At 38.7% G+C, this 27,324-nt stretch overlaps 3 protein-coding genes across 9 annotated transcripts; all 3 read right to left on the bottom strand.

Annotated features, from left to right (window-relative positions):
* Positions 1-2,922: 2,922 nt before the first annotated feature.
* Positions 2,923-6,913, bottom strand: LOC117590673 (RNA-binding protein MEX3B). Of its 4 annotated transcripts, none has more exons than XM_034283549.1 (4): positions 6,191-6,891; positions 5,195-6,018; positions 4,326-4,867; positions 2,923-4,262 (listed from the first exon to the last, which is right to left on the bottom strand). In XM_034283549.1, exons 2-4 carry the CDS (start codon positions 5,634-5,636, stop codon positions 3,390-3,392), a joined length of 1,857 nt encoding a protein of 618 aa, XP_034139440.1. In that variant the 5' UTR covers positions 5,637-6,018; positions 6,191-6,891; the 3' UTR covers positions 2,923-3,389. The 4 variants fall into 4 exon arrangements, with proteins under 4 accessions (XP_034139440.1, XP_034139439.1, XP_034139437.1 ...); XM_034283548.1 differs by having other exon boundaries at positions 2,924-4,867; positions 5,195-5,781; positions 5,842-6,018; XM_034283546.1 differs by having other exon boundaries at positions 2,924-4,867; positions 6,839-6,913.
* Positions 6,914-13,117: 6,204 nt separating this feature from the next.
* Positions 13,118-16,512, bottom strand: LOC117590617 (slo-interacting protein 1). Of its 3 annotated transcripts, none has more exons than XM_034283408.1 (6): positions 16,356-16,512; positions 15,639-16,169; positions 15,251-15,574; positions 13,866-14,925; positions 13,637-13,791; positions 13,118-13,537 (listed from the first exon to the last, which is right to left on the bottom strand). In XM_034283408.1, the coding sequence occupies exons 1-6, from the start codon at positions 16,401-16,403 to the stop codon at positions 13,226-13,228; spliced, it is 2,430 nt and encodes an 809-aa protein (XP_034139299.1). In that variant the 5' UTR covers positions 16,404-16,512; the 3' UTR covers positions 13,118-13,225. The 3 variants fall into 3 exon arrangements, with proteins under 3 accessions (XP_034139299.1, XP_034139300.1, XP_034139301.1); XM_034283409.1 differs by having other exon boundaries at positions 13,923-14,925; XM_034283410.1 differs by having other exon boundaries at positions 14,100-14,925.
* A 742-nt stretch (positions 16,513-17,254) lies between these two features.
* LOC117590633 lies at positions 17,255-23,413 on the bottom strand. 2 transcript variants are annotated; one of them, XM_034283451.1, is made up of 4 exons: positions 23,243-23,413; positions 18,428-19,553; positions 17,767-18,185; positions 17,255-17,700 (listed from the first exon to the last, which is right to left on the bottom strand). In XM_034283451.1, exons 2-4 carry the CDS (start codon positions 19,521-19,523, stop codon positions 17,332-17,334), a joined length of 1,884 nt encoding a protein of 627 aa, XP_034139342.1. In that variant the 5' UTR covers positions 19,524-19,553; positions 23,243-23,413; the 3' UTR covers positions 17,255-17,331. The 2 variants fall into 2 exon arrangements, with proteins under 2 accessions (XP_034139342.1, XP_034139343.1); XM_034283452.1 differs by lacking the exon at positions 23,243-23,413 and adding an exon at positions 21,715-21,829.
* Positions 23,414-27,324: the final 3,911 nt, after the last annotated feature.

The raw sequence follows: 27,324 nt of genomic DNA, 5'->3' as shown, positions 1-27,324 counted from the left end.
CAAATACAACCAGATCTAAGATACTAATGTTATGTGATGAAGAAGTTGTAACCTATAAAACAAACATTTTTAAAAAAACAAATTAATTTCAACAATTTTAAAGACCTAAATCGATCGTTAAAACCTGTTTGATTCGAAGCTTAACGACAAGGGACGCGTGAGACGCTTCTTACGCACCACAACTTTTATACCCGGTACTCAGTACTACATCTGCACCTTAGCGATGTTTTGTCAAATTTTAAATTTTTTCTTCATCTGTCATCTACATCTACAACACTTCTCACACCAACACGCTCCGTTAGCCACAGCATATTAATTTCTTCATTCTGGCTATAAAAATGGTCCATATGGTCCCAATTCGGTGATCTGATAGAAATGTTTTGGGAGGATTTCGCCCTTTTGCAGGGGGCGTGGCTTTTTTTTAAATACACTTGTAACAGTGTGAGCATACAGAAGTCTGAATGCAAAATTTGGTGGCTCTAGCTTTTATGGTCTCTGAGATCGAGGCGCTCAAGAAGACGGACGGACGGACGGACAGACAGACATGGCTCAATCGACTCGGCTATTGATGCTGATCAAGAATATATATACTTTATGGGGTCGGCAGAGTTTCCTTCTGTGCGATACATACAACCGTTATTCGTACAAATACAATAAACACTATTTATTCTTCGAGTACCGGGTATAAAAAGGCTGCTACCTAACATACATTTCGACTTTCTTAATTTCAGCACTCAATTTCTAATCAATTCATTGTAATAATAACGAGTAAATACGTTGTGAGAAGCAGCGTCACTACTTGATACCCGATACTCAATCAGAATATGGCTGAGTACGCTGAATACGGAAATATAGTATGAAAGTATTATTACATACTTCGACAAAAAGGTTTATTAACTCTTCGATTACCGGGTATAGTTATAATTATTATTATGATTAATCGATTATAAATTGCAGAGATTGTATTTTTTCAGAAACAATTGTTGTCGAAATTCTTAAAATTTTATAATTTAAAAATTTGACTAGCAGTTTTGTGTCAGCGTGACTCTGCTCAACCTGTAAGTCAGTGGCTGTGACAAACAAATCAGGAAAGTTTGATTAAAAATATAAATATAAAATTCGAATCCTAATTTAAATATCTAACAGTAACAAATATATGAAAATATGGCTGAAGATTTTCTAATTTAATCTGTTGATGAATCATTGCTTGGCCCAGTCATTGGTGTTGGTTAAAAAATAAAAATAACAATCAAACTATATATTCCCCACCAAATAGGGATAATTAGATAGATAATTAATTATGAAATACTGCAATTTCGTATTTATGGGAACGTACTTTGCTGTCTTACATTAGTATTGTGTATATTACGAAGAATATTATTTTAGGACTATGTAAAATCATATAAAATGTATGTATGCATATATACGCTATGCATATACTCATACATTTTGTATGATTCATATAATAAATTAAATTGTACTATTTAAATGTGATGTATTTTTAATAATGCTTAATGTATTTTTTGCGCGTTCAATAAACTTTATTTAGTCTCACTCGTTTGTATCTTTGACCTTCAAAATTGGTTTTAAAATCATATATAATAACTAAGAGAAAAACAGCCTCTATTACGATAATGTGGACTAGATATCATATGTATTGCTACAATCTTGGGTAATGTAATCTTAAAATGTTCATACTTTAGTATGTTTAACAAAAGTGTAGTTTGGAAACAGAACAGGAGTCAGAAAATGTAGCTATGTAATTAACTTGTCTAATATACTGCGCAATAGACACTGTATTTTCAATATTAAATATGATTGACTATAAATATATAAGTCTTTTTATTCACATTAATCGTAAGCTTTATATAGGTAGTTGTCACATTTTCCTCATCCATACAATACATCATATTTATAAATAAATATAATATTTTATATGATATTTGTGTCTGACATTATCTATGTATGCATATGTGCTGGTCTTAATATTTATGCCTATTTATCAGTCAACTTATTTTGTATTACTTCCTTTCTGTAAACTAGTGTCGTACATTCAGTGTTTAGACCCCAAGTTAATTTTTATATTTTTTTATTTTTTTTATATTTTTTAATGCGTGAATTACATACCGTTAACGATTTTTATTTGTGTAACACATATGTATGAATACATGTATGTATGTATGTTTGCCGCTTAAAAATTATCATAGAATATGTTAAACATCAAAATCTAGAGCTAATCACTTAAATCGTTTCGAAACACTGAAAAGTATTTGATTGGTAATTGAAGGTAATTCACCCTTACATACATTTGTATGTACATATGTATATTAACATATATTTTCTTTTTAAAACATATATTGCAATATAAAACGAGAAGGGACGTGTGAGACGCTTCTTACGCGTCACAACTTTTTACCTGGTACTCAGTAGTACATCTGTACCTTAGCGGTTTTTTTTTCAAATGTTATATTTTACATGTTTTCGACATATGTCATCTACGTCTACGTCACTTCTCACGCCAAAACGCTCGTTTAGCTCGCCTCCTCCCCTAGAGCCGCACAATGAACGAAGAAGAATGAGACAATGTGCAAAACACAAGAATAACGAGAAGGGACGTGTGAGACGCTTCTTACGCGTCACAACTTTCATACCCGGTACTCAGTACTACATCTGTACCTTAGCGGTTTATTGAGCATACAGCAGTCTTGAGCGAAAATTCGGTGGCTCTACCTCTTATAGTCTCTGAGAACTAGCCGACAAACAAGACGGACAGACAGACATGGCTCTATCGACTCGGCTATTGAAGTTGATCAAGAATATATATACTTTATGGGGTCGGAAACGTTTTCTTCTGTGCGTTACATACATCCACTTTTACCCACAAATACAATTTACCCTATTTACTCTTTGAGTACCAAGTATAAAAACACATACGCAAAAAATTAAATTAAGGTGGAATTAAATATCGAACAATAATTCTGATCATTTTCTTTGTGATATGGTATTCAGCACATTGATTATCGATCTTTCTGTAGCAGCCACAAAAAAGATTGATCTAAGAATTATTTTTTTTTCGATAAGTGATCGGATCTTGGAGGATCACAGGCGGAAAGAAGGTCAATCAAACTGTGTCGACCCTGCAGATAATCCAGATTCACAATTTATGCATTGTATGAGAACGTTGCAAGCTGCTGGCAAAAATCAGAGCATATATGTGTATATAACAAAAAAGCAATGAGTATTACTTTGAAAGATTATGTTATGTTTAAAATTAATAAAAAATCAAACGATTTACAAAATATTAAAAAAAAAATTCGAAGTAGCTTGGGTTGTTCCTCAAATAGATCAATGATTAAACAGAAACCATTTTTGTTTAAAATTGTGCACATTTAGCCTAAAATACGCATCGCGTGATAAACAATTGAGTTGCATATCGGGCATGCTGCGTCCATGGAAACGCAGATCTGATTGGCACAGTCCATGCAGAACATATTGTGGCCGCATGGCACCAAAGCTGTGGTTACTTCGTTTTCGTTGCACACAAAACACTCGCGTTGCAGAGTTAATTTGTCGGCGATGGAATTAGGTTGGAATTGAACTGACGCTGCTCTTTGCTGACTGATACATGACGATTCCCTTACGTGGCGAGAAATGTTTTGATTTACTGAGTGTTCTCCAAGCCCCAAAAGAGAGTCCGTCGGACTTATGGAGGTTGTTGGCGAACAATGTGCGGTGGGTATAGTGTTCGCTGGAATATTCCAAATGCTTGGCGAGTCCCCAATACCTTCATCCACATCAATCGAGTCGCTTATATTTTTCCATATATTTAATAGTTCTGGAGGAGTGTTGGCGCTATTGTTTGTGCTCTTTGTCGAAGCGGTTGAAGACGCTGATGAACATGATCTGGTTAGTATATTTGAGCCGGAGTTTGAATTCATAGATGCGGATATCGGTGGACAGAATGACAAGGTTTTGTGCGTAATACGGTACATATTAGTAACTTTTGCTGGTGGAATTTGAGCTTCACTGGCGGCATAATGATTATCCGATGTGGCTGTGGCCATTGCAATTGGTGGCATGTCCAAGTCAGCTAATTCCGACTTCTGATAAGCGTTTCTTAGATGATGATCCGGCATTAGTTTCACCCCATTCATGTTGAGACTATCCACAGTGCCATCATTATCGCCATAGTCCAGAGCAGGCGAGATAACACTTTTGTAGATGGATGACAGTATTTCCGAGTTCAGATCATCGTTCAGAATCTGTGTTAATGAATTTATAGTTGGCTGTGACCCAAAGTCGTGCGATTCGGTCGATTCACATACTTGTCCGGCACCAACACCGCCAACACCGTTTCCAGTTCCGGATCCAGTTCGAAGGGCAATGTGTGCTTCAATTTGCTTCCGGGCCGTGTCTACGTTATCTGGCAAACCGGTCACTTCAAAAATAGGCTCTTTCTCGCGCGATGGCGTCACAATATACGTTTGTGTCTCCTGTTGGATGTGTTTAATTGTGGCGCCTTTTGGTCCAACCACGAGGCCCACAACGCGATAGGGTACACGTACCTGTATGGTAACCTGACCGGGCAAGCAAGGGGGCCCGGACTGCATTCGCGTTACAGGACCTGCACTGCCACCCGCTCCAGATCCCGAATCATTTAATCCCGTCAATCCGCTATTGTGACCCTCAATTGAGGGTTTTCGAGAAGCTCGTATCAAGCTAAAGTGATCTGCTGCAGAGAGTATTTCCCGTTTTGCCTTGTTTACATCTTCCTTGCGACCAGTAACTACAAATACCGGCTCCTCTCCGCGAACTGGGGTTTTAATGTAAGTATTTGTTTTAGCTCTCAAAGCCTTGATCTTGCACCCTAAGTATGGAGAAACGGTAATTATGAAACAAAATGCATTCTGTTGATTGTAATCTGGTAAGAAATTAAACATTGCGCCGTCTGTAATGTCTGTTTCTACACAATCTACCTGAACGGGTTTTTTAGTACAGGATTAGTTCATTAAACGAAACTAACTCGTAAACAGTTCAGAAAGTTATGGAAAGCCTAAAGTCGCCTTTGGAATTGCGATGGTGCAACTCATGGACTCATATTTTGGGCTGTGCTCACATATGTATGTATGTACATGCTACACACCCATATATTTTATTTCTACGAAATATTTATTTTCATTTAAGATCAACTTACCCTGCCGACCAACTATTTCGGCAACATGTTCTGAGCTCGGAACTGGAACACATTCGGTCATATTTTGGGACTTTTTTAATCGGTCTTCAACGCCAACTGCAGCGGCGGTGGGTAATAGAAGCCCGGAAGCGGATACTGTAGATAAAGGCAGGGTGTTGTCCGTTTTAGAATAAATGGCGGGCACCACATTGATGGAGCCTATTTCAAAATCGTTCTGTATCGTAACGGGTAGCGCAGGTTGGCCATAGCAGTGTTGATTGTCATTTAGCCCGACCAATGATAGTTCCAACGCCAATTGCAACGTTCGCGGATCCTCGGATAGTGGCATCGACGACGCATGAACTTTTCGCTGTTCTAACATTTGATGATGTACAGGATTATTCTTGTGAATTGAGTCCGGCATACTATCGTTCAACATCTTTGGTGCTACTTGCGCCGACATTCTTATAATTGAGTGGTCTTTACTTTGAAAAGAGATTAAGTCGGTAGGGCCAATGTTTAAAAGCGGGCAGCTGCTAATGTTCCCTCCAAGTATGAATCCACTTTCACAAGATGAGGGTGGAGCTCAATGATGCAGATGCAGATGCCTTTGCCGATGATGAACTTGAAGATAATGATAAGGAAATCGAAGCAGAACTGGAACTCACGCCATTGTATTCATTCAAATTCGTGCTTAATTCTCTATTCCAGACATATCATTATGCTCTACAAATAATTCACGTCTTGACTTCTACGATGAGGACATTTACCAATAAGTATTGTGCTCAAATATAATGCATTTCCAATTGCATTTGAATCGTTTTGGTATTTCCTTTACTGATTTTCTGCAATATACAAAAAGACAGAAAATGCATTTGGTATACACACAGGCATGTTTATGGGAGGGATATGGGTGTATTGGATGCCTCTACATCATACATACATATATATATGTATTTATGTATATACATACAAATGGACGGATATTTTCTTTCATGCCTCCGTGTGCATACTTACATTTAGGATAACTAAATAGTTTAAGTCAACATTTTATAACATTTTTTCCAATTCCTTTCTCCTTTAGAAAGCAGTTCAGTTAAGTTTTAGCCGCGCTGCTGCAACCGAAGTACCAAGTACCGCACCGCTCGTAACCAACCCCTAACTTACGACAACTTTTGTGTCACTCACCCCTTGTAACAGCTCCTCCCTTACAATAACTGTCCCTCTCTTTACACCCACAACACAATATGTGTACATACAGTTTCCATCGCACACCAACATTCACCCGGGTATGGTATGGAACTCAATGCTATCTTATGGCCGACTGTTTTGTCTTTTGGTGGCACTTTTAAATTCAACCTTACGAAAATCAATTTATATCCGCGCCCTGCTCTTTAAAAATTTTCGTTTAATGCGAATTGCCAATCTAGTTGTACGACGTACATGACATATTCCACTCAGTGGGAGGGGGTGTATGTACGTATCGACATCCATAAAATACATACAAATGTACACTAGAAAACTGTTTTGCTAGGTACACATTCCGACAGTATCCGTATCCTGACACGCCTTTTGTAAATTGGTCATTACGATGAATAAAAGAACACATATCAGGAACCAGGGACCAAAATTATGTAACTTGATTTATGTTTAATAAATACAAACTTAAGTTTCCCAATATAACAATTTTTGTTATTGTTGACTTAGTACACTCGATCAACTTTACTTTGCCGGTAATCAACAGTGTGACCGCACACTTATCGATTAAATATACTTCCAAAACTCTCGGAAATATACCGAAATATACATTCATATACTCTAAATATAATGAATAAAACGAACTAAACCCTCGCAACCCCTCTCTATTTAATTTGAATTTTGTAATTTCAAATATTCAAAATGCTGTTAAATTAAGCTTGTAAGTCCCTTCTTTCTCTTTGATTAAAAGCAAATATCTTCCAGTCCAAATTTGTAAGCCCATGTCCATAGTCGGAATTTTAAATGCGTCTTAGAAGAATAAGCTAGCCACGACTAATCTCATCCGATGGATAAATAAATTTGCTATAATATTTTTATTTTATTATTGCTTCAAAAATAAGGTACAAATATAACAAGGAGGAACGCTGTGAGACGCTTTGTACACATAACAACTTTTATACCCGGTACTCAGTCTGTATATTCTTACGTTCATACATTTGTATCTATATATTTGTATATGTAACCTGAGTGTGATACATATGTACATACATAGGTATACAACCTTGTTTTTTCTAATTTTGCATATAATTCGGTGATCTGATAGATATGGTCATTCCCTACCGAATGGCGTTTTTAGTTTCTTTTTATCTTCATTGTTGTGAATACAGCAGATTTTTCGGGATTTGATGGGGAAAAGGGGGCGGGGCTCATTTTTTAAATACACTTGTAACAGTGTGAGCATACAGCCATCTGAATGCAAAACTGGTTGGCTCTAGCTTTTATAGTCTCTGAGGACGGACAGACTGCATGGCTAATGCACCTTCTCATACATTAGCAGTTTCCATGGAAAAGATCCATGAGCCTTATTCTCAAGATGTAGCTCAAAGTGACCTTTTTATACCCAGTACTCGAAGAGTTATGTTAGGTTATCCTAACACACTTAGGCCCGTTGTGATTCCGCTTGGATCTACTCCTCTACTCCTCTTCTCCTCCCGTTTGACATGGTGTCAGCAGTGCTCCCATCCAGATGCTCTTACAAAGTTTGCTATCTTCCTGGGGCCTATAGTAGCCATTTCTGAAAATTCGTTTAGAAAAGATGAGCCTAGATATCTCAGCCTCCTTCTACTGAGAGCCGGTCAAGAGCAGAACAGATTTTCCACTGTCTCCTCCTCGTCCTCGTCTCTACAGCTGCGACAGAAGTCGTTATAGCGGGCACCAAGCCTATTTGCGTGATTGCCTATAAGCCAATGCCCTGTGAGGGAATGATTACGATGCATCTATATCTGCTGAGTTTACACAGCTCAGCGGTGCGCTTTTTCGAGATGTCTGGCCACGTTTGTCGGGTGATGCGACATCTTGGGACCATTTGCCATCTGTTGTTCGTTTATAGGGTATAGTACTCTTTTATAATGAGCTTGCAAGTGTCTATTGGCATACATATTTCCTCCTTATTTTTGTTAAGGGGGAGTGTAGTGCCAGATCCGGCCTAAAGGCCGGATGTCCACATCTGCTATGCAGTTGCCTTCAATGGCCTGGTGTCCCGGGACCTATATTAGGCTGATAACATAGAGCTCTGCCATCATAATTTACTCGAAGAGTAAATAGGCTATATTGTATTTGTGCACAAAGTGGATGTAACATATGTAACGCACAGAAGGATACGTTTCCGACCCCATAAACTATATACATATATTCTTGATCAGCTTCAATAGCTAAGTCGATAGAGCCTGTCTGTCTGTCCGTCTGTCTGTCTTGTTTGTCGGCTAGTTCTCAGAGACTATAAGAGCTAGAGCCACCGAATTTTCGCTCCAGACTGCTTTCATTCCCGCTCATTCACACTCTGCTTCTGTAGTGTGCGGCCTCTGCCTCTGCATTGCCTATGCAGTGTGCGGCTCTATGGGAGGGGGCGTGCTAAAAGAGCGGTTTGGCGTGAGAAGTTATGTCGATGTAGATGTAGATGAAAGATGTAGAAAAAATGTAAAATCTCAAATGTAAAATTCGAAAAAAACCAATAAGGACAGGTACCTGACTGAGTACCGGTAAAAATGCTATAACCTTTACAAATTGGCATTTTCAAGAGCAGGACGTCGACAATTTTTTGGAGGTGGGCGCAATTTGGCGAGGAGTTTATTTACATAAAAATCAACAATGCATTATGGGTAAAAAGCCCGAATTTTCGGCATTTATGTAATTTGTTTTGGGTGAAATTTTTGAATGCGACTTAAGTTTTCTGATTCCTCAATATCCAGATAGAACAAATCTGGTTTTAGAAGATTTTTACCTAGTACCATATGTTTTTTGCGAGCTTTCAAAGTTGGCTGATTTTTAGATGCTTTAACTTGTGAAAAAGTGCCGGAAAACTTGAGAAACTTCCAGCTGTAATTGTAGCTCGATTACAAATTTTATATACAAGTAAAAATACGGAAATAACAGGTCGATGTATTTAAATTAATTGTTAATACATGTTTTTGTATAGTTGTGTTGTTATGATCCGCCTTTTTGCCGCCCTGGTCTATCGTTCCCGGCTAGCTCTAGGGGAAGCCAGGGGTGTGTTCGACCCGATAGCCAATGGACGGATTTAACAAAAAACCCACTTTCTCGCGTGTAACGGACAGATCTCATTTTTTTTGTTTACACGCGTCTACGTTGGCACTCTCCTCAGCGGGGTCAGTCGGTGTTTTATTTGACCATTGCGAGTCCCTCCCATCCATGAGCGTTCAAAATGTTGCACGCTCCCGATTAATAAACATCTGGTTCCACTCTTCCGACTTCTCTCTTCACACTCAATCTAAGGAGCTCTACTCAATTTTCATTTTAATTTTTTTTTTCAAATTTTCAAATATACCTCAACATTTTGTATTTTTAATTTTATAACTCTACTTAATTCCTAAAACATTTTTATACCTCGACTGACATTCACCTTGCGGAATAAATAAATACTAACATAAAAAATACTAACATTAAAAAAAAAACACGGATTATATTTTTCCTTTGCCCGAGGGGGGGGGGGGGATAGACTCCGCTTACATAGATTAATAAAACGGACCTAAACGAAAACCTATTCTAACATATTTTTGTTGTTGTTCTCTTTCGTATTTTATTTTATTTTACTTCAGGTGTGTGTTACTTGTGTTTTGAAATATCAAGTCAAACGAAATTATATGTGCTAAGTGTGAATTGATTAAGTATTCCGGGAATAGACTCCGCTTACATAGATTAATAAAACGGACCTAAACGAAAACCTATTCTAACATATTTTTGTTGTTGTTCTCTTTCGTATTTTATTTTATTTTACTTCAGGTGTGTGTTACTTGTGTTTTGAAATATCAAGTCAAACGAAATTATATGTGCTAAGTGTGAATTGATTAAGTATTCCGGGAATAGACTCCGCTTACATAGATTAATAAAACGGACCTAAACGAAAACCTATTCTAACATATTTTTGTTGTTGTTCTCTTTCGTATTTTATTTTATTTTACTTCAGGTGTGTGTTACTTGTGTTTTGAAATATCAAGTCAAACGAAATTATATGTGCTAAGTGTGAATTGATTAAGTATTCCGGGAATAAATATATAAAGTGCGAATGAGGTTGCAGTGGGTATGGGTGGGTATGATGTGTGTATGTGCGATGGGGCTTATTTTCCGTATATCATTTTAATAATAGGGTTAATATGTGTGGCTATTTCTACGTGAATACGTGCGGGTTTCTAGTGTGTGTGTGATGGGTGTGTAACGTGTGTGATGTGTGGTGTGTTGTTCCGTTGCGGTGTGCGGGGCGCCGGTGCGTGTCTGGTGTCTTCCCTTGGATCCGGCGCTCTGATCCTCCCGAGGTGCTCCGGCCGAGCCAGTCTTGTCGCTGACCCTGCTGTCGGCTCTCTGCGTGGTGTCCGCTGTTGCCGTCTTCTCCTTCCAGCGCCGTCGTCGCCTCGCTTCACGATTGTCGGTTTCGTGATGTTATCTTTTGTACGGGCCTGGGCACTGATTTTATTCTTCTCCTTTTTTTTACTTTTTCTTTAGGTTCCCGACCGATCTCTCGTACCTCTTCCCGGAAACTGACCCTCTCAATATAACCTTTACGGCCACGTTTCCTTCTATCCTTCTTGTCACCTTGCAACCCTTTTTCAGCCTCCCAGGATCCACAGCAGAAGCCGCTGTCTGATCTTCTTCTCCAGCCCTGTCGGTTATCGGCTACTTCAGAAAGCCGTCCATAACAGTGTGTAGTTATTTAATAATCCAATTTTTGGTTCGTGTGTCTTTTTAGCTTGGTACTAACAATTGCACGTGTTTTTTGTGGAATATTACTTTTGCACAGCACACCACTGCACAGAGGTTCAAGTTACATGTTATTAATTAATTATTATAGAATCATGTGGTGTTAATGCTTTTTGCACGTTTTTTCCCCTTTTCGAAAAATTATAAATTTTGCAGACGCTTATGAGTTCGCTCATGCAGAGCTGCTGGAGATCTGGACCAACAAAAATCGTGAAGCAGACGTAATAAAATGTTATAGGTTAAAGAGTATTGACAAAAACTGACTAACTAAAGATGAAACTATTACAATTCAAACGAAGGTGTGTGACACACAGAAGGAAACGTGTCCGACCCCATAAAGTATACATATTCTTGATCAGCATCAATAGCCGAGTGGATTGAGCCATGTCTGTCTGTCCGTCCGTCTTGTTGAGCGCCTAGATCTCAGATACCATAAGTGATAGGGCAACCAAGTCTTCATCCAGACTGAAACAAAAACCCGCCCCTACAAAAATCGAAAATTTTCCAAAGGCACAGTTTTGAAGATAAAAGAACTAAAGAGGGAGAGAGCTAAAAGAGCGTGTTGGTGTGAGAGGTGTTGTAGATGTAAATGACAGATGAAGAAAATAGTTAAAACTTGACAAAACACCGCTAAGGTTCAGATGTAGTACTGAGTGCCGAGTATAAAAGTTGTGACGCGTAAGAAGCGTCTCACACGTCCCTTCTCGTTTATAATAAATACGACGTAAACGGGATCCAGTTCGTATGGGGGCGGGAGGTAGGCGGGGTCCAAATGACTAAATTTTTTTCCGAGATTCTTCTTTAGTCTAACGAACATTCATGCCAAATTGGAGAGCTCTAGCTCTATTTTTTTGATTAATGCCCAAAAAACGAGCTTTTTACCCATAGTGCAATGTTGAAAAACAAAATAGCATGCGTAAACGTTTGTGATCGGTGTGATTTATTTATAATTTAAGACAATACTTTAGAGATTGCTTTTTTGGTTCATGCAAAAGAAGTCCGTTTTGTGTAGCCGAATTGCATTACGCTTAATCGATACCAAATCTTCCTGCGACAACTGTTAACAAGAAAACGAAAAGTGTTGTTGACACTGACTACTTTTGAGGATGGGCTATAAAAAGGAGCAGCAAGCTTAATTTTTCTCACAATGTAAATTATATGTTTGTAGGTTAGTGCATCAATAAATTTGAACACGCTGCTTCGTGTTCAAAAAACGTTGGCGAGAATTTGAGAAAATTGTTATGGTGAAAAAAGGATTCCTCTGGAAAGTGGACAGCTGACAGCTGTTTCATATATTAACTTCTTGTTTGGATGCCTAGAGCGAAACTGCATGCCAGTACAGCCCACAACATGAAGCTTTTTTTTGGCTTCTCATCTAAATGCCTAAATCTTTTCGAGACACCGCTTGCAATTTGCCAGATCGTGTCAAATTCAGCAGAAAAATATTACACAACATGTTGGCGTTTTATAAAAATTGCATGTTGTCTTTATTAAGTATACAAATTTCTAATGCCAGCTTCAATGCGAGCTTTGTGCATAAGTGGGACTTCTATAGTAAATAGCTACATATCATAGGAACGATCGATCAAAACTGAAGACTGGAAAGAAAGTAATTTGGCTGTGAGAATTTAAAAATCTCAGGAAGTACTTACATATCAGCAATACAAACTGTGTTGTCAAAAGTTACATGGACGAAATCAGATAAATATTAAGAGTACAAATTATTCAACTGAACTCAAATTAAATAAATACTTTATAGGGTATTATTGTAAATCTGCAATCACATAAAAAATGTCTCTAAATGTGTACAAAACGTACAACTCGGCAATGTATTAAATGTGAAAATCTATGTTATTGCCTGTGTAGCTAAGGTAAAACAGATTTTTTTTGACTTCGCGAGTAATCCTGAAGAACGACCACATTATATGATGTCTTATAATAAAGATTCACCCAAAATCGTTTGAAACCCATTACTTTAAAATTACACAAAATCTGTTATTTCGGACTTTTTTCATGCCATATTCGTATAAGCTGTGTAGTGTTCAGTTAATACAGTATATGGTGAAACTAAGATTGCTGATGTTACTGATGTTGCTGCTGATGATGGCGCCGTTCTCGAGCTCGTTCAATGTGCCGCTTACGTTCCTCCTTCGTCCAGTAACGTCCAATTTTGACTTCCGACACTGTATCATCCTCTGTCGTAGTTAACTCATTACTTCGCGTATTTTTTCGAATAGCAACGTGCCCACGATTACGTACTGGCCGCTTTACAATGTATCGTGTTCCATCCGGACGGCGCTTTACTTTCCAGACCATGGGTATTTCCTCACCATTTTCACCTATCAGTATTGAACTCGGCTTGGAACTGGAAGCAATGTGGCTTTTATTTGCGACCTATTAAAAATACAAGATTTGTAGAATGTAGATATGACTAGGAAAAAGGTTAAAGGAAAATGTGATCTACGCAGTACTAGTACTAAATGGCATTCTCACCTCTTGACTACTAACGAAGCGATAGCGGCTCAAATTTGGTGCATTAAATTGGGGACAATGACTTTGCACCTCCTCAGCTGGCTTTAGTCGCATTAATTTGAGATCAGTCTTGAGCTGATTATTTTCCTCCTCGATGCATGCTTTGGGTGGGCTTTCTGAAATATGTAATATTTAAAAAATATAACTAATGCTTTCAAGAGCTCATAACTGAAACAAGTTTATTTCCTACCACCGTAACTCGTCAAGGAAAAATTGGAAGAGCAAAGACCTATGCGGTCAGACCTACCAAATGGTAACATTAACATACTGCTCACAGTAGTGGTTACAATCGCTTCTTTAGGTGAGAGAATGGGTTGGTTTTGGTTTTCAGCCATTTTGCTAAATTGGTTTGCACTAATTGGCGCTTCGTCACAAGTATTTGAAATCTGAATCTGGTGAGGCGAAGCGCTATTGTTTGACCCACCAGTGTTGTAGGCACTCGATGAGTTGTCAATTTCATCTCCCAGCATATAGTTGCCTATGATGTCGACATCTTTGGGTCCGCATGCACTGTGTGCGGCTCCACTACTGCTGGATCGACTTGTATTTGTCAATATACTACGGAGTGTGAATACACGACTGCACGTAGGCTGTTGTGCTGATTTCAGGACAGCGGGACGACCTACTAGAGTTTGCATTGCCCTTGGACTGGAATTGCCGTGGCCGGACTTGAGGCCCAACCATTGGGCAACACGTTGAGTTTGCTGCTGCATTTTCGTTTCCATGGCTTCAGTAGCTTCTATACCAGCTATACCTGTGGCTGTTGCTGATGAGCAGGAGCCCATCGCCGTCATATAGTTGGAGCTTTGATACGGTGAACAGTATAGCGGCTCTGATTCCGAATCCTCAGGAATAGTCTCATAAATATGCTCGCTTTCATCATACTCATAAGGGTGATGAGACTGACTGCTTTTTTTAATGAATTGATTTAACGCTTTTACATGGCTTAAGTTTTCGTCTGCGCGATGCTTAGTTTTGTTGCACGTTTTCTCAGATATCTCCGGAAATGATTTTGGCAAATATGTTTTTACGGTTACTTCCGGATCAGAATTCTGCTGGGTTGTTGAGGACGAGTTTTTGGTGGTGTTGTTGCTAACCGCTTCAGTGGTTGTAACATTATTAGTCTTCATGGACTGCACTTGACTTAGCAAGATCTTGTCCAATTTATCGACCACATTTGTATAATCATCGCGGAGAAAGCTATTCGCGTATTCAAAGTTACTCTCAATGTCTTCGTCATCGTCGTCTTCCTTTCAAGAAAATTGTATAAATTATGCATTAAAAGTTTGAAAAATGGCTTAATTTTCATTAAACACAAACAACTGCATTAGTTCCGTGTAGCAAGATAATATGCATGCATACAAATGAATGCATTCTATACACACTATTGCTAGTATTAACATGTGAATACATACATACACGTGAATGTATTCTGTCGTCCGTTTTATGCATACTATTGCTAGTATTAACATGTGAATACATACATACACATGTATGTATTTTATTGTCAGTTTTTTCTTAAACAACTGTGCAGTCACTTTAAAGGAAAAGAAAGAGAAGTACTTTTACTCTTACTGGATATAGCAGGCGACTAACAAGAAGCGTCACTGCAAAGGTACTCCCTGCGATCTGGGTTTCTACTTCCTCCTTGCTCTTGACGTCCATGCCATTAATGCGGAGAATTTGATCACCACGTCTAAGGCGTCCATCGCGTTGAGCTATACCTTCTGGGTCAATATCACTAATAAATACATCTTCGCACACATCCACATCAGCCTCTTCAGATATTACGTCCCCTCGGCTAATGTCGATATTTGATGCCTGATATCCATTACAGCAAACATTTATGCCTAGCTTTTCAGTGGTGGAATCATCTATCGTCTTAACAAGAGTAATTTCCTGTAAATTAAACCCGTAATTATGTGCATTTGAACTATTAATTTTTAATTTTTTGTCAAAATACCTCAATATCAATTTCCGGCTCCAGACATTGTTCAAACAAATGATGCTCTTGCTCTATGAAGTGATCGGCTATAGTGCGAACTAAATCCTGATCCTTGAGATTTTCTGCTGAGGTTTGAGTCTCCCTTGACACGGAAACGGCAGAGACAACTTCGACAGGTGGAACTGCAGACTCTTCCTTATTTAATGCACGTAGTGTTAAAATAACTTGATTGTCGTTCCTTGAGTTTGCTTGCGACACTGGTGTTAATGTAGGGCAGGGGCTGGGGCTGGCAATCAACACAGGAATGGACTTCTCTTTTTGTGACGCACTGGTTGTCGGTGATATTTCAAATGTGGAGGCGGTTGCCAGTTCGCTTTGATCAATTCTGTTTTCCAAGCCAGTTGGTTCATTGGTTATGTCTATATTAATTTCTATATCTAAGGCATTTGGCTTCTGCCGGCACAATTCGACTACTATGGTTTCTTTAGCTTGAAGGAACATTTGAACCGCTTCATACCTTGGCAAATGACTAATGTCATTTCCGTTTATCTGAAAAGAATATTTTTTTTCTATTAGTTCTATCGTTTCGTGTTCTTGCAATATATGCACATACTTTATTTTTTGTGAGACACAAAAATACATACATACAAATATATATTTCAATACATACAGCGTGTGCAAGCATGCACATATACATATTTGTGTAAATTTAATAGTTTGAATGTTTTAACGTACCTTTAACACAACGTACTCATATTCCAATTCAAAAATGCAATTATTCATATTGCTGATTTACTGTGAAATTACATTCTTTTATTTTATTATTTTTAATTTGTATACATATTTTATCGAGAAGAATGAAGTGTGACCAGATGCTAACGTGTTTTCAAGAAAATAGGGGGGCTCGTAGAACGGTGTTGCAGTGGCTTTTATCGATTTTTTTTGTTTTACCTGGCACTCGGAGAGTACCGCCCTTGGTGAAAGTACCTTCAGCTCCCCACAAGGGTAAAATATCTGTGGCATCCAAAATATTCAAGAAAGGAGATTCCTATACCTAATATATTGTGATCCATTTCTATTTTTATACCCGGTACTCAAAGAGTAAAGGGATATATTGTATTTGTGGTCGAAAAATGTAACAGGCAGAAGGAAACGTTTCCGACCATATAAAGTGTATATGATATTGATCAGTATCAATAACCGGTCGATAAATCCATCTATGTTGCTCAGAGACTATAGGAGCTAGTCACCAAATTCTATGCGAAGACTTATGTAATTTCCACTGAATAAAGTTTGTTTCACAAAAAGCGAAAACTCCTCAATTTAAAAGATAAGAGAATACTAAAGCCGCGACTCCGTAGGGAATGACCATATCTATCAGATCGCCGAATTGTGATTAGAATCCCTAATTTAGTCTTCGAGTACCGGGTATAAAAATACTCATGTATGTAGATTGGGATGTCAAAGCGAAACATCAAGCAAATTACCTTGCTCATTAAATATTTTGAAGTATTGAAGCCTCTAAATATATTTAAACAAAATTTAAAACGTTAGATTTAATAATCTTAGCTTAATAAAGATATTTTGATACCTGTTAATATAGCCGCATCCCATACACAAAATTCAGGAGCTTCTAAGTATGTACATACAATTATTTTTATTTATTCTAAATGATTGGTATTTAAATCGAGATAAAAATTCGACTTGATGGCTAGGAACAGCTGCATCCCTCCACAGACATATTTGGTATAACACTTAAAACCAGGTTATGGTTATCGTCGAAATATAACAAGCTTAAGGAACTCATTTTTGTTGGCGAACAGCAGGGCGTGGCCGAAGTCGTTAAGGCGGCCAGATGAGTGTGCGGATACTGCTCGAGGTATCCAACTCTGCAGTCGCCACTGCAAAAGTATGCATCAAATGACGTAGGTGCAACAACGAAATGCCATCCAAAACTTGTGAAGTTCACCTTGAGAGGATATCGACAGCACCTCATATCGTGATCACTTTCAGTACAGTCCATATAAACACTTCGTTTTCGTCGATGCTTTTTTTGTGATCCAATTTCTATATGAACCGTCTGAAACGAAAGCAAATAAATTTACCAGTTACCAGAAAATAATGGCGATGTATGTAAGACGCATACTAATGGATTATTCGATGTGTTATCGGTGGTCACAACTAACGGCTTCATCCAGGATTCTACTCCTTTTATAAGAATTTCATGGGATTTATTCGACCCGCGATCACCGAATACAGGTTTAAGGTCTACGTTGACCCACTGTCCTTGTCCTGATGGAATTTTTTGGCGAAATTCAAACATTTTGGCCTTGTGAGTAAAGCTTGTGTTATTTGCACGGCGCACTGCCCGATGAATAGCTACAACAATGTCTTTACTTTGCTGATTTTCAATCTCCTCAATGAGTTCCGGCTGATGGGTGCTTATCCAGTCCCAACCACGCAGATATAAATGCAGTGTAGCATATGATATGTCCGAGTAACTATTGTCGAATTTAAATCGAAGAACGTCTGTTTTACGGTTGTGTCGAACATGTGGTTGAAGCTCTAAATGAATGAAATTTAGAATTCGATAATTCGGAAGAAGATTTTATAAAATAGAGTTATGTAATATTAACTATTTATTGTGGAAGGACAGGAAATTTTAATTTTATTTTCTTGCATCTTATCCTCTACCCACCTATCGTTTTCTTAAGCATAGTCTTTATAGGGTCGGAAACGATTCCTCACTGTTTGAATTCCGCGTATAAAAGCTATCTAGCTCTCATAGGTGCGAGTTTTGTACTTACGTTCAGGAAACACGTATATGCTGCTTATGTGAGAAAGAATACTATCGTATTCATCATCAATATTATCCATTAGAAAATCTTGTTTTATATTTGGATGTGCCTGGATTCCTTTTCCAGGGTTATAAAGCAATTTAAACTGATTTAAAGCATTAGCATCATCCCCTTGCATTTGTGAAGACAAGCTCATGTCGGATTCACCAGCCAAATCGCTACTTTTATTAGTATTTTGTTCGTCTTTTTTTAGGACAGCTGGTGATAGCGGTTCTCCTGTGGATTCCCTGCGGCGCCAAATTGTATTTGTTATAGATGCATTGTAACCTTTATAGAAATCCTCTAAAATATTTTGTGGCACTGAGATAGGTTTGGTTATATTTGGTAGTTTTTTTAGATTTAACCGCATGAGTATGTGCATCTTAATCGACTCCAAGCTATCCTGCTTGGCTTTCTCGCGCAATTGGCGGTGTAATATACTGTCAATATTGATCAATGTATTTCGATTCATGGATACACCTTGAGCACTAGAGAAGGTCCCCGATCTAGACGTCGCTGTCAAACTTTGTCTGTTACGTTTGGTTTGAACATTTATTGGGTTTGACGGCGGACCAGGATCCTCTTGATGATGGTCCTCTGTCTTTTTTTTTTTAGTTGAGGAGAACGCATTGCCGTTTGAAAGTGTGTGAGTACTTGTCCTGTTATTCAATAAAATTATTTCGGGTCGAGCACTGACACTTGAAGAATCGCTTGAGCTTGAGTTAGTAGACTCTTGCTCGCTATTGGCACTGTATGCTGTTGGCATGACTAAAAGCATAAATAGCATAGCTATTGCCACACATCGATATATGAAAAAGGGGCATCCTGAATGTCTACTAATAACCTGCCGCTTCATATTCCTCGCTCTCAATTTGCAACAGCATATATCTCTTCGGGGAACTATTTCTGGGAAATCTATGCTATTGGAATCCGACTGTACGTGCACGAATGCAATTGCTCGTTTTGCATTTTCAAAAAGCCTTTTCATACCGCCACCCATGAGGTACTCATAATATTGACTCTCAGTTCTCTGTTCTTTCCCAATGCGGTACCCATTGGTGAGCATGGTTATTAGTCAAAATTGTCCGGTGAAGTGCTGAAAAAAAAAAAAATAAAATATTGGGCTTATATTATAATGAGCGATTAGTTTTTGGAGGCTGTTCTATAACTAATAAGGTTAAACGATTAACCGGTTTTTATACCCGGTACTCGAAGAGTAAATAGGGTATGTTGTATTTGTGGGGAATAACGGTTGTATGTAACGCACAGAAGGAAGCGTTTCCGACCCCATAAAGTATATATATTCTTGATCAGCATCAATAGCCGAGTCGATAGAGCCATGTCTGTCTGTCCGTCTTGTTTGTCGGCTAGTTCTCAGAGACTGTAAGAGCTCCGGACTGCTCAAAACCTCAAAAATCTACAGTTTTGAAGATAAAAGAAAACTAAAAACGCCATTCCGTAGGAATGGCCTTATCTATCAGATCACCAAACTGGGATCCGATCGGATCATTATTATAGCCACAATGGAAATTAATTTCCAGTGGCTAAGCCCACCCTGTCCCGCAGCTTTTGTTGCTCTTTTCACATTCTCTCATTCACACTCTGCTTCTGCTTCACTCGGCCCCTGCCTCTGCCCTCCCCCTGCCGATGCCTCTACCGACTTTTACCCATAATGCAACTATATAAGGAGGCCTCGTCGGTGGCAGAGTTACTCGGTGCTTTTCACAATTTTCAGTGCACGTTTGCTTGTCGACGCGAAAGGTTGGTTGCGGACAACATTTTTTTCTTCAAATTTTTTCAAAATGTTTTTTTTTTTTCAGAACACAGACTACTATTATGTAGCAAACTATTAAAAATTAAATTATGAAACAATTATTATGTTTTTTTTACGTTGCCTTCAAATGAATAATCAGCACACTCCATTGTCGTTGCCCTCACACTTACAGCGAGAGCCCTTTCACTCGCACTTTTCACTCGCACGTTTCCATAATTTTTTCCGACGAGACCTCCTTATATAGTTGCTTTATGCTTTTAACCCACCCCGTCCCGCAGGTTTTATTTGTTTTTTTTTTTTTTTTTTTTTTTTGCGGACGGTGCCTCTGCCTCCAGTCTGCAGTGTGCGTGTCTAGGGAAGGGCGGCGAGCTAACCGAGCGTGTTGGTGTGAGAAGTGTTGTAGATGTAGATGACAGATGAAGAAAACATTTAAAATTTATTGTCCCAATGACCAGTTTTGGTGGCCAAAAGCTAATTTTTAAAAGTTAAAACCAAGACTCGGTTTTTAACGCTCTGTATTAGAAAAAAAATGACCATCAAAGTTGCGTACCAGAAATTTCAATAGATGGCGCCACTTTCGAAAAATCTGCTGTGAAAGTTAGCGGTCATTATTGCACAGAATGTGCAGGGAAAAAGTACCAATTTTATTGCTGTTCTAAATATCTCATAAATTGGAAAATACGATTAACTGATCCAATTTTTTTGATGCATTTTACTACGTGTTCTGTAATGTGAACGATATCTAGTGGTTGGCGATGTCTCCTACATCTAGATGTAGTCCTGAGTGCCGGGTATAAAAGTTGTGACGCGTAAGAAGCGTCTCACAAGTCCCTTCTCGTTAATTATGAAATTTGATCTGATCTCTAAAAAATATATGAAGGTCCGATAATGAACGAGAAGGGATGTGTGAGATGCTTCTAACGCATACTACATCTGTACCGGTATTTTTAAAATTTTACATATTTTTTTCATCTGTTATCTACATCTACATCACTTCTCACGCCAACACGTTCTTTTAGCTGTCCCCCTCTATAGTTCTTTTATCTTCAAAACTGTGCCTTTGGAAAATTTTTGATTTTTGTGGGGCGGCTCTATTTTTTGTAATACACTGGTTTCAGTGTGAGCATACAGAAGTCTGGATGAAAACTTGGTTGCCCGGGCGGCGCTATTTTTTGTAATACACTGGTTTCAGTGTGAGCATACAGAAGTCTGGATGAAAACTTGGTTGCCCTATCACTTCTGGTTTCTGAGTACTAGGCGCTCATAAGGACGACAGACGGAAGGACAGACTGGCACGGCTAGATCGACTAGGCTATTGATACTGATCAAGAACCTACACATTTATATACTTTATGGGGTCGGAAAAGTTTCCTTCTCTGCGTTACAAACATCCACTATTCCACACAACTGCAATATCACCTATTCACTCTTTGAGTACCGGGTATAAAAAGATTATATAAAAATGTTCAAAAAATATACGAACTGTATGTATGAGCTGTATATCCATAGACTACGGTCCTTGTACGTTCTGGGACATGGTTATCGAAAAACCATGTATAATCATAGAATGTTATTACTTGGCTGTTCATTCATTGCTTCTAATGGACGATAAACAAATTGAGGCACATCAGTCAGTTATATAAAATTGTAATTACAAAATTGATGAGGGCTATAGTAAAAAATTGATTACACTTTTCGCAACCTTTTGTTTTTTGAAACTTGCATGTACGCAATAATGCACTCAGATTTTAAATTGAAAACGTAAGAGAATCTATCAAGTTTCGAAAAACAAAAGGTTTAATTAGCAGAACTCCTTCAACATTTCCTTTCCATCTTCTTGTTTTTCATGATTTGTGACGTGTCACAACTTATATACACGGCACTCAGGACGTCAGAAAGTCGGAAGAGGCAGCGGCAGGTGGAGGGCAGAAGCAGGGGCCGCGTGAAGCAGTAGCAGAGTGTGAATGAGAGAATGTAAAAAGAACAACAAAAGCTGCGGGACAGGGTGGGTTTAGCCACTGAAAATGAATTTCTTCATTCTGGCTATAATAATGATCCGATCGGATCGCAATTTGGTGATCTGATAGATATGGCCATTCACTACGGAATGGCGTTTTATCTTTTATCTTCAAAACTGTACATTTTTGAGGTTTTCGCCCTTTTGCGGGGACGGAAGGGGGCGTGGCTCATTTTTAAAAATACACTTGAAACAGTGTGAGCATATAGCAGTCTGGATGCAAAATTTGGTGGCTCTAGCTCTTATAGTCTCTGAGAACTAGCCGACAACCGAGACGGACAGACAGACATGGCGCTATCGACTCGTCTATTGATGCTGATCAAGAATATATATACTTTATGGGGTCGTAAACGTTTCCGTCTGTGTGTTACATATTTATTTATTTATTTATTTTTTATATATATATATATTTATTTACTCTTCGAGTACCTTGTACCTACCGGGTATAATAATTGTGACACGCAAGAAGCGTCTCACACGTCCCTTCTCTTTTTGAATGGATGCGGTAAAAGGGATATGGTAAAGTTAAAATGATTATTTATCTAAAACCCTGTTTCATTCAAAAGGCCACGGACCTATAAAACAGCCCTCGTCTGTATGTATGTACATATACATATGGATATATCATACATGCGTAAATGTATTTTCTGTGCATAAACGATTCACATGAATCTCATTCTCAGCTCTTGATCACTCCATTGTATTCAATTAAACCATTTATAAACATATTCAATTTTTGTGCTCTTGAACTTCGGTTCATCTGAAGCTGAAAGTGCAGTGTTCGTTTTGTTCTGTTCCCTTCACAGTTATAAGAAATCATACATCATATACATACATATTCATATGCACAAACGCATATACATATGTACACATACATGTACATAAGGATTAATTAGCCATAAGAGTACTTCTCTTCACTGAGATAACAAACATTTAAATTGAGCTATCTACATACGTACATATGTATACAAACTGTGTGTATTTATAAACATACATATGCGCACGCGAATTATATTTCGAACACTTGGAATTAGCTGATGTTTTACATGATAAATATGGACATGAACTAAAGTTTCGATGCGCACATATTTCAGTTGTTTCACTTTTCACAGCTGTGAATCTTTTTTCGCGTAATTAATATTAATATCCAATCACTACACGACGATCACTTCTTCCCGGTAAGCAGTGTGACCAGTGTGACCGCGAAATTATCGATAAAATATACTGTAAGGGCCTCGTAAATATACCAAAATATACCATTGCATCTTCTAAATATACCGTAAATATACCGTAGTCTTTAATCAGATTCCTCGATTTTGATGTTCTATTTGATATTACTAGCTTGCAAAGACTTTCACCACTGAAACAATAATTTAATCCGATTGAATAATCACTTTGGCTTATTATAAATAAGTATTTATATATATGTACGTAGAGGAATAATAGTGCCATAGGTATAGCGTATGATCTATGTATGTAAACGTAGGTAGTAATTATTACACGATAGAAAAAAGGTTCGTAATTGAAATTAGTAATCGATAATTGCTAATCATGACTGTTATCGTAATTACGCCTGCTTTTTGTTCAAATATTGGCGCCATACGTTTTTTTGTATTCATTTGTTTATTCCTTCTAATCTAGTCTTTTCTTATAATCTTGATCTTTCTTATAATTTTGAACAAATTTTGAGTGCGGGCGCCCATCGCGGGCGGTACTGCCGCAAGGCATTGCTTCGCACGCTCCAAGGCTCCTACTCCGTCACCTGCTTACGACTTCTCTCCAAAACTCTCCTCCACTATGCCGGTGCCGCACTCTGGACACCAATCCTCCGTCTCGTGGCCTAAGCGCTTGAGGTAGCTGCGAAAGCAGCCGTGACCACTAAGTGCATGGGTTGTTTTACCTGGCCGTGTTTTCTCTCGATCCAGGTTTGCAGCTTCGGGATGAGGGTATATGTCCAGCGCCCTTTAGATGAACCGTCCCACTGGGTCTGCCATCTACTGATGCTGTTCCTCCTTGCGGTAGGCTTCAGCTCGGCTCTTGTCGCCTCGCTTCCTCCCTGCGCGGCGGTGTGGATGCGTCGAGGTCATACCGCCCATTCCGCTGCCAGACACTGGCGAAGGCACTGGCACGGCGGACGGTAAATGTCCGCAAACTCCTGGAAGCAGCACTGTGGACTAGCCGACAGGCATCACATTGAACATTCCCACAACGGGCACGCCACCAGCGACGACTGTCGGCCCGCTAACCGCCACTCGACGACGCAGGAGCTGCTGTTGTTGGAGTTTCTGCTGGAGATGCTGCTTATGCTTGATGTTCGGACAGAAGGACACGGGACCCTTCTGCTCCTGGCAGTGCTTAGCATGGTAGCAACAGAGGGCAATCAGCTGCTTGCAGATGGGGCAGCCACCATTCGTCTTACGCTTGCAGTTCTTGGTGTTCAGAACGACGCGTTTCATCTTTTGGTAAAAGGGCAGGCGACAATTGGCGTCGCGGCACAGGCAGGCGTGCACCAGACTGTTTGCGCGCCTCCGGTCCGCCGGTGCAGAGCCGATGTCAAAGCCGAGCTTCTCCATTTTATGGGGATGCCCGACCTTCTCTTGAACACAATGCACAGATCAAAGTAGTATGCTATGATACCGTGCATTAGATCGCAGGTAAGCAAGGGATCGGGGTCTTGTATGGGCGCTAAACTGGCATCAGACTGTGCCGAGTGCAGGCGTGTAACGAACGAGAAGGGACGTGTGAGACGTCACAACTTTTATACCCGGTACTCAGTACTACATCTGTTCCTTAGCGGGTTTTTGTCAAATTTTACATTTTTCCTTCATCTTTTATCTACATCTACAACACTTCTCATGCTAACACGCTCCTTTAGCTTGCCGGGCTTCCCTAGACCCACACAGTGCAGACTCGCGGCAGAGGCAGAGGCCGAAGCAGAGTGTGAATGAGAGAATGTAAAAAAACAAATATAAGCTGCGGGAAAGCTGGTATTAGCCACTGCAAATTAATTTTGTGGCCATAATAATGCCCAATTTGGCGGGGCTAATTTTTTAAATACACTGGTATTTGTAAATATTATAAGTTCGGAGTGGATTGGGGGGTATTTCTTCCATCTTTAAAACATAATTGTGGCTAGAATTCGGCTTCGACATTATCATTCATAATTCATTATGATCATTATCGTCCAAATAATCCCCCATGGAAGGGGGATTTCTTCGATTTTAATTATATATATTTTCTATAGTCAAATATTATTATTTTATATTTAGTTTTTATTTGAGTTTAGCGAAGTTTAGTTTGTGTCAAAAAACTAAGGTGTCGACAACTGGTAAAAACGTCACAAAAAATTGCAGGTGCGCAAGGTAAGAAACTCCGTTGTTTTCATGATCCATGATGGATTTTTAGATAAAAATAAATGATGTTTATTGGTTGATTGATTCAACCAATGAAATTGGAGATAATAATTATTCGAAAAATTACTGTCGAACAAATAATAATATTTATTTGAAATATAAAACCATAGACGCACAAGGCGAGCGTTGGTTCAGCATTCTCCGGGCATTGTCCTGACATTTTCTTCAAGGTAAAAGGCATATACATATAAGTATGTACATGTATGCAAGTCTTGATTTCAACCAATAAAATTGAGAGAGAAAATAATCGGTACTGATATTTATTTGAAAATTTAATTTTATTTAATTATCTTTTATGCCTATTGAATAATATAAACTGCACAGCCGTTTTATGCATAGAGGCACAAGGCGAATGTTGGTTAAACATTGTTTCGGGCATTTCTGCTGTCTTCAGATTTTCTTAGAGGTGCTTCTTCTCAAATATCTTACATTTGGTTGCAATGAACTTAGCATTCTCTAAAGCTAATAAATGTACCCAAACTCTTCGTGGTTTTAACTGACCGTTTGAAAAATATTAAGCTTTAAATTGTTGAGTAGTGTTATAAGTCATTGCGGGCTCTGAAAAAACAAGTGTTCTTTTATAGACTTCAAAGGCTATGGACTTATTAAACCTTACGTATCAAAATGATCTCCATAAACAGGAGACCTTTTGGCGGCGACCTGCTGGCCTTATGGGAGAATGCTGTCGCGCAGAAGCCCACCGGGCGTTGTGCTATCCGTCCACGTTTAGGAACTGGAGCAAGTTAAGGATGTAGTGCAACGCAGTTGGACCTGGATGGAATGCCCTTCAGCCTGAGGCAGGTTAATGAAGGAAAGCTGGAGTCTTTCGGTCAATCTCTAAAGGTCATAAAACTATTTATCTTGGAGAGCTTGACGGATCCGAGGGACTAGCATTTAAGTTGTTGATTTAAGATATTAGGTATTATTATTAGATATTAGTACGCCAATTGGATTCGACCTTAAATTTGTATCGGTATCGGAAATATATACTTTTTAAACTTTCATTACCAAAAATACCGACTCTTGCGGTATCTTTAAGCTTTAACGGTATTTAACCAATCAAAACATTTCAAAAATTGTCCACAATTTACATTACATTCAATGTACATAAGCCATAAACACAAGAAAGCGCTCTCTGGCGTTGGTTTTTCCAGCACTTGTGGCGCCATCTAGTTAAATTCCTTATTGGCAGTGGTATTATTGTTTTCATGGAACTGTTATACATATGTGTAATTCCAAGAACTTTGACGGCAATTCTACCGCCTATCCGTTTTCGCAGAATTCGTCCTGCCTCAGTGCGCATTATAGCATCCAAGTTTATTTTTTAAGCAGTTAAGTTAGTTACTCAAATTAGTTTTTTACATAAATACAAATTATCACTTTTAGTCTCACCTGATTCACTCATGTTCATGGAGATGTGCATCCTGCGTCCCTTATCTAACTGTCGGCATGTTTATCATACATTGGCCTACATAAATTTAAGTCTAGGGCTTGCACCCCTCAAGCTAGTAAATTTAGTATGGATTAAATATGGTAGAAAACCACACGTTGGACCGCTAAATTACAGAAAAAGTAGTCGTACGCGTAGAGTGAATAGGGTATATTGTTTTTGTGGGGAAAAGTGGATGTATGTAACACACAGAGGAAACGTTTCCGACCCCAT

Source organism: Drosophila guanche, unplaced genomic scaffold (assembly GCF_900245975.1).
Source record: "Drosophila guanche unplaced genomic scaffold, DGUA_6, whole genome shotgun sequence".
In the NCBI taxonomy this organism is placed as follows: Eukaryota; Metazoa; Arthropoda; class Insecta; order Diptera; family Drosophilidae; genus Drosophila; species Drosophila guanche.
The sequence above is the reverse complement of the archived record's forward strand: the minus strand, read 5'-3'. Positions and strand labels throughout refer to the sequence as shown.

Excerpts from the sequence above, each read along its gene's own strand:
- LOC117590673 (XM_034283546.1), bottom strand. The coding sequence starts at position 5,636 with ATGTCGGCGCAAGTAGCACCAAAGATGTTGAACGATAGTATGCCGGAC. Across the intron at positions 4,868-5,194 it reads CGAAATAGTTGGTCGGCAGG|GGTGCAAGATCAAGGCTTTG; the intron begins GTAAGTTGATCT and ends CTCCATACTTAG.
- LOC117590617 (XM_034283408.1), bottom strand. The coding sequence starts at position 16,403 with ATGAATAATTGCATTTTTGAATTGGAATATGAGTACGTTGTGTTAAAG. Across the intron at positions 16,170-16,355 it reads ATGAGTACGTTGTGTTAAAG|ATAAACGGAAATGACATTAG; the intron begins GTACGTTAAAAC and ends TATTCTTTTCAG. Across the intron at positions 15,575-15,638 it reads AGCCGGAAATTGATATTGAG|GAAATTACTCTTGTTAAGAC; the intron begins GTATTTTGACAA and ends TTTAATTTACAG.
- LOC117590633 (XM_034283451.1), bottom strand. The coding sequence starts at position 19,523 with ATGCTCACCAATGGGTACCGCATTGGGAAAGAACAGAGAACTGAGAGT. Across the intron at positions 18,186-18,427 it reads CATATACGTGTTTCCTGAAC|AGCTTCAACCACATGTTCGA; the intron begins GTAAGTACAAAA and ends TCATTCATTTAG. Across the intron at positions 17,701-17,766 it reads ACACATCGAATAATCCATTA|ACGGTTCATATAGAAATTGG; the intron begins GTATGCGTCTTA and ends CTTTCGTTTCAG.